This window comes from Aptenodytes forsteri, unplaced genomic scaffold, assembly GCF_000699145.1.
Source record: "Aptenodytes forsteri isolate BGI_AS27 unplaced genomic scaffold, ASM69914v1 Scaffold55, whole genome shotgun sequence".
In the NCBI taxonomy this organism is placed as follows: domain Eukaryota; kingdom Metazoa; phylum Chordata; class Aves; order Sphenisciformes; family Spheniscidae; genus Aptenodytes; species Aptenodytes forsteri.
Window position 1 is genome coordinate 12151347 of NW_008796063.1, and position 5937 is coordinate 12157283.

General features: G+C 38.7%; 1 protein-coding gene across 1 annotated transcript in view; it reads left to right on the forward strand.

Moving 5' to 3' along the window:
* RBBP6 (RB binding protein 6, ubiquitin ligase) overlaps positions 1–5937 on the forward strand; it is a 60728-nt gene that overhangs the window by 46678 nt on the left and 8113 nt on the right. The window contains 8 exon segments of the mRNA XM_019473964.1: positions 233–372; positions 1284–1456; positions 2218–2321; positions 2770–3125; positions 4185–4281; positions 4362–4440; positions 4537–4594; positions 5758–5937. Of these exon segments, the coding sequence (XP_019329509.1) occupies positions 233–372; positions 1284–1456; positions 2218–2321; positions 2770–3125; positions 4185–4281; positions 4362–4440; positions 4537–4594; positions 5758–5937 (1187 nt within the window).

The window sequence follows — 5937 nt, forward strand, 5'->3', positions numbered from 1 at the left end:
TTCACCCCTAAGGAACCTGAAGTTAACCCGAAGAATGTTGACTGAGTTCAAAACACTGCTCAAGCCTTTGGAACATCCTGGCTATATTCACGTAGGGAAATAAGTATTTTAGTTGAGCAACACTTACGCTAGGTAAAAGGAGAAGATTAAAGGCTTTTGCTGCTTAAAATAATCATTGAAATCTCATTTTAAATCTTAAGGTGAGATATGTCTGCATTTCTTCTCTTAACAGGACAAAAATTTTGAGTCTGTTCCCAGAATTAAAAAGAGCACAGGAATTCCAAGGAGTTTCATGATGGAGGTGAAAGATCCCAATACAAAGGGTGCTATGCTGACAAACACTGGAAAATATGCAATACCAACTATTGATGCGTAAGTATGGAATTAATCGGACTGACCAAAAAGTGAACAAGAGAGAACGTGCGTAAATGTCCGAGTGGCAATGCAACCAAGTTGGCCTGTGTCTGTAATGACAGGGGAGGAAGCATTGTCATTGTATCTTAACCTTAAAATCTATGATGCTTTCTAATATTAAAATAGGGTGATCCTATTGTTAATACTCCTGGAAGTTGGTTAAACTTGTGGTATGCCAAGAATCTGTTTCTGCAAAACATTTCAGTAGTGTTTATAGTTGGAATCATTCTCTTTGAAAGCTCGTTTTGCTTCTGTTTTATGTTTCAAAGGCTCCTTGCAAAATTTAACAAATAGCTGTTGGATTGAGATTTCCTCCCCCTCTGACTTTTATCAAATCCCATGTGTGAAACAGACTGAAGTTTTCCTGTTGTTATAAACTAAGAAAATACTACTGTGTGCTGAGAGAACAGTGGCTGTTTTAAAAAGCACTTGGGAGCACTTCTGTTTTTCTGCCATGGATCTCCTCTTGTAGAAGCTGTAACATAGACTTCTTTCATTTGTAAAATGTAATTACTCAGAGACTAGCTTTATCCTGAGCCTGCAATTTACATTTACCCGCTGGCAGAGGAGAGGTGGGATTCATTTCACCTGATTTCTAGCTGCCAAAAAAATATTTTTCTAGTCTGAGCTAATTTCTTAGTTGATCCAATGAATGGGAGAGTTCTGCAGAAGGAAAATTGTTCCCCCTCCCTCTTCTAGTGTTCTGGCTATAGAAAAGCAGTTTAAACTAAATGCTTGTGTTTTAGAAGGGTGATGTGGAGTGAGAAGAATTCTATCTATTATCTTCCTTTGATAAAATCAAAGCTTGGAAAAGTTTCCCTTTACCCATCTTTAACTTTTTTCTTTGTCTTTCCCCACTCCCCCTCCAGGGAAGCTTATGCTATAGGAAAGAAGGAAAAGCCTCCCTTTTTACCAGAGGAGCCGTCTTCCTCCTCAGAAGAAGATGACCCTATTCCAGATGAGTTGTTATGTCTCATTTGTAAAGATATAATGACTGATGCAGTTGTTATTCCCTGCTGTGGAAACAGTTATTGTGACGAATGTAAGTGTTACTCCCACGTTTGTTAATTCAAAACATCAGCTCTGATCTTCTGAAAGCAGAAATAGGAGATAATGAAATTACTTTGTTACCAGTTCTATTTAATACTTGAGTATACCCTGAATAGGAAAGGACTCTTTCCGTATAAAGGGAAAAAAAGAAAAGGCAGAAAGCTTTTTTTCCCCCCTCTTGTGTATCTAGTTAAATCCTCTTTACATGCGGAAGGATGAGTATGAGAAGAGTGCATAATTGTGCCGGTGATTACAGTATTAGATATCAAATGCATTTAGTTTGTCCACAGCCCTTTCTCTCATACCAAATTACACACCCAACACTGACGACGGACTGCAACAAGCAACAAACAGATAGTTAGGCGTTTAATCCACATGCTTCTCCATGGAAGAGTTGGTTAAAACCTTCAGAACTCAAACCTGCTAATCGTTAATTTTGAGATGTGTTTTATTCGTTAACCTTGAGGTTGTTGACTTCTCACTGTACTAGATAGTGGAAAAAAGACTAGTTGAAACGTCAAGATACAGCCTACTCCACGTCTTCAAATGTTACAACAGTGAAATATCAAAAATGTATTGTTATTTGCTGCATACTAGAAATTTTTTTGCACTATTGAACATATATAGCTTCATTCTCTCAATTCAAGACCATATTCACCCATTAATCATATACATGTTTTTATAATTGATTAGAACCCAAAAAGTTTCCTTGGTTTGGCTAAAAACTGTTCTGATGATTCTAATTATTCACAGGTATTAGAACAGCACTACTGGAGTCTGAGGAACATACGTGCCCAACATGTCATCAGACAGATGTTTCTCCTGATGCTTTAATTGCCAACAAGTTCCTACGCCAGGTAACGTGATGACTTTTATGTAAATTCTTTGTAAGAAAAGTCTATTTGTAAAAAGCTGAAAGGGAAGAAAATATTAATTTACATCTCCTTAAGCAAGGCTAAATTGAACAAGGCTAAATTTACTTTTCAAATACATTATCTATTGTTACAGAAGCTTACAACTCTTTAGAGACAATCTGGCAAATCCAGGTCGCACTCTTGTTTTACGTTGATTGCCTCACTTTCAAATTTGGTGTTAACACCAAAGTACTTTGAGTACAGATACTCTGAGTTACCAATTATTAATATCCGTGTCTAATGTGATGTGTTCACATATCTGTATGTTGATTTATTTTAGGATTAATAGCATTTACAGCAATACACAAGTAACTTTACTCTGTGGAGGCTTCTGTTCATATATCTACTGAAGTTTCATGTTACCTTTCTGTAAATGTTTTTCCGCCTCTAGGCTGTGAACAACTTCAAAAATGAAACTGGCTACACAAAAAGGCTCCGTAAGCAGATTCAGCAGCAACAGCAGCAGCAGCCGCCGCCACCACCACCACCTCCACCACCCCTAATGAGACAAACAATAACGCGTAACCTGCAGCCTCTACTCCGGCCAACAATTTCCAGACAGCAGGATCCACTAATGATTCCGTTAGCTTCTCTGGCTTCTCGTTCTGCTGCTTTGTCATCGTTGGCCCCCGGTCAGTCATCTGTGGCAGCTGGGCTGCCAGTAAACCCGTCTTCTGTTGTTGTCTCTGATCTCCCTCCAGCAGTGTCCCTATCTCTCCGTGGTGAAAAGCCAGATGGACCTTTTCGGTAAGTAAATCTGTAGATCAACATGAATATAAAAGACACCAAAATGCTTAGTTAGGTTCTTCTTCTTCTTGAGCTTCTCAGCGATTTATATATCGTTGGTGACAGTTCCAGATAATTGTGGAAGTTCTGTTTTTTGTTTTTACTTTGAATGAGGACGCTTTGATAAGTTGGAAGTGCACCTCATGCAAGAATTTTCTCAGAAGTATTTCTTATTTGGTTCCCTTATCAGTCATTCAGTACAGGTTTACCCTGAAAGAGGAGCTTTTTTTTTCCCAGGAGCCCTTGGATTTTTAAGTGGCTAGCAATTCCTAAAGTAACCATTTAGTTATGTCAAACCTTCTTGAGTGCATTAATTTCTGTTTAGTACTGAGGAAATAATATTTTCATGAAAAGTGTGAAAGCATGATTATAGGTAAAATTGACCAGGTGTTTTCACATTACTTTTTTCTACAGTATTTCTATCATCTATATGATAAGTGAGTCATCCTCAGTAATACACAGTGTAGTCAGTGACGCGTAATAAACATGAAAGTCTAAGTTTGTGACCCCATGAAGTCTCATGAAAATACATTAAAAGTCTGTACTATTCTTTAGGGCTTGTATCCTTTCAACTTTATGCCTTGAATGTAAGTAGCTGCTCTGTCCAGAAGACTGTCAGGCTCAGCTGTACCGTTGAATACAAAGGATCACAATTCAAAAGAACCTCTAAGGCAGCCTCTGAACTAGCACGTAAACATTTCCTAATAGAATTTCAGTTCTTGCATCTTCCAAAACTCAGATTCAGTGAGTGGGTTATACATACTCTAATCCTTTCATGTGCAGCTAGCTTAAAATATTTTTCCAGTGAGCTTCCTTTTTAAATGCCAGTAGTCCCAAACAGATTTCTCATCAGTGCTTCATTTGGAATCGGCCAACTTCACATTTGTAAACCTGGTGAAGATTATTTTTTAATTTTTTTTCCCATTTACAGTAGTCAGCCTTTTCTCACCTTGGACTTTATATTTCAAGTAGCACTTCAAAACAATGTTTGAATAATAAAACATTGGGTTTTTGTTGTAGTGATGCCGATACTGTTATACCTCCTGCTGCTCTGGTGACTGCCGCTGAACTCTCTAAATCTTCCTCTCTGTCGATCAGCAGTTTGTTGGAAGAGAAGGTAAATTTTATTTCAATGTATGCAATGATTCTTGTATTCTGGTAGAGCTTGTTTTCTAACTGTTTGCATTTATTCACAAGGGCTATCAGGTTCCTGTACTAAGACAACCAGCATTACCAAGTCTTCTGGGCCCACAAGGACAATCAATACCCACAACTGGTAAGTAACTGTAACTTTAGAATTTCTTTTAAAAAATTACCTTCAGATAAACTGAATGGGGTTTTTTTTTTCTTTTTCCCCTCTCCACACCAAAAGGTCATCCAATGAGAGCCGGTACAATTCGCTCAGCAGGTGGCAGACCAGGCTGGGAACTGTAAGTATTCTACAGAAATTCAATATATTACTGCTTGTAACCTGTTAAATGAGGCCGTAACACATAACTTGCACAACAGCTGATTTATTATGAAATAAGTATGCACAGGTAGTTGTAGAGAATACAAGTGGTAATTAATTTTTGAATGGCTTAATTTGAATTAGCTTTAAAAAAGGGGATCTGTGCTTTCAGCAAGATTATTTAAAGTAAAACTCCAGTACATAATTGAAAAGAGGACTCTGAAAAAGGAACATTTTTTGAGGAAACCATAATTACATATAAAAATTAAGTATAATTAAAGGATCAGATGGAAAGCCACCCTTTTGATTACCGGCTGAATCAGGCCGAAGAAATTGATTTCCCAATAGAAATCAGCCTCCAACATTCTTTTTTCAACAACTGAGTTGACACTGATTGAGCAAATTGTTGGAAAAGTCAACGCTGTTATTTTATGACAATTTTGAATTTCTGCCGTTTCGTCATCTCAAACAGCCAGGCCACTTTCTCTCCGTTGGAGAGAGAGGAGTCTGTTTCATCTATCATTGCGGTGTCAAGTTAGTCCTTCCTTTTGGTATATATTTGTTATAGATAGATTGTAAGGGAGCATTGTGCTTATAAAATCTTAAAGATAAATCAAACCAAAAACTAGGATCCATCCCACAGATGATCTAAAATCTCAAATTCAGTAAGCAAGGAAATAACAATTCAGGGATAAGAAGAGGCCAAATACATCATCATGAGGCAACAACATAGGAAGTGTATGTGGGAGAAGTTAAGAGAAGGTGGAGAGATTAGTTAATAGCTGTGCAGTACTTTGAAGATCACAAGTGTGAAGTATTAAGCATATCAAGGAGTGGCAGAGGAGCAGTGGGCACTTGGCACATGGGAGATGGGAGTTTCTTAAGCATGGGCAGCCTCCACCCACAGTTGCAAAGCTGAGTATAAGGAGAGAAGACTGAGGGAACTGTTGGGGGTGAGGACGTGGAAGGCAAGTATGAGGATCAAGAAATGAGCGTAGTCTCAAATGAAGAGAAAGCAGGGAGAAAAATGCTGAAGTTGAGAACAAGAAGTGCTCGCCACCATGCTCCTGCTTCATTCGCTTTCCTCTTTAAAATCAGGGCAGAGTGTAACAAACAGTGACACATGTTTTTGGGTTTCTTTAGAAGTTCAAATCGAGGACGCCCGCATAGCGAACGTGCCCAAAGGACTCAGGCCCCAACACTGCCAGCATCAACACCAGTCTTTGTGCCTGGGCCTCCACCTCCCTTGTATCCTCCAACACCCCATGCACTTCCTCTTCCGCCGGGGGTACCACCACCACAGTTTCCTCCTCAGTTTCCACC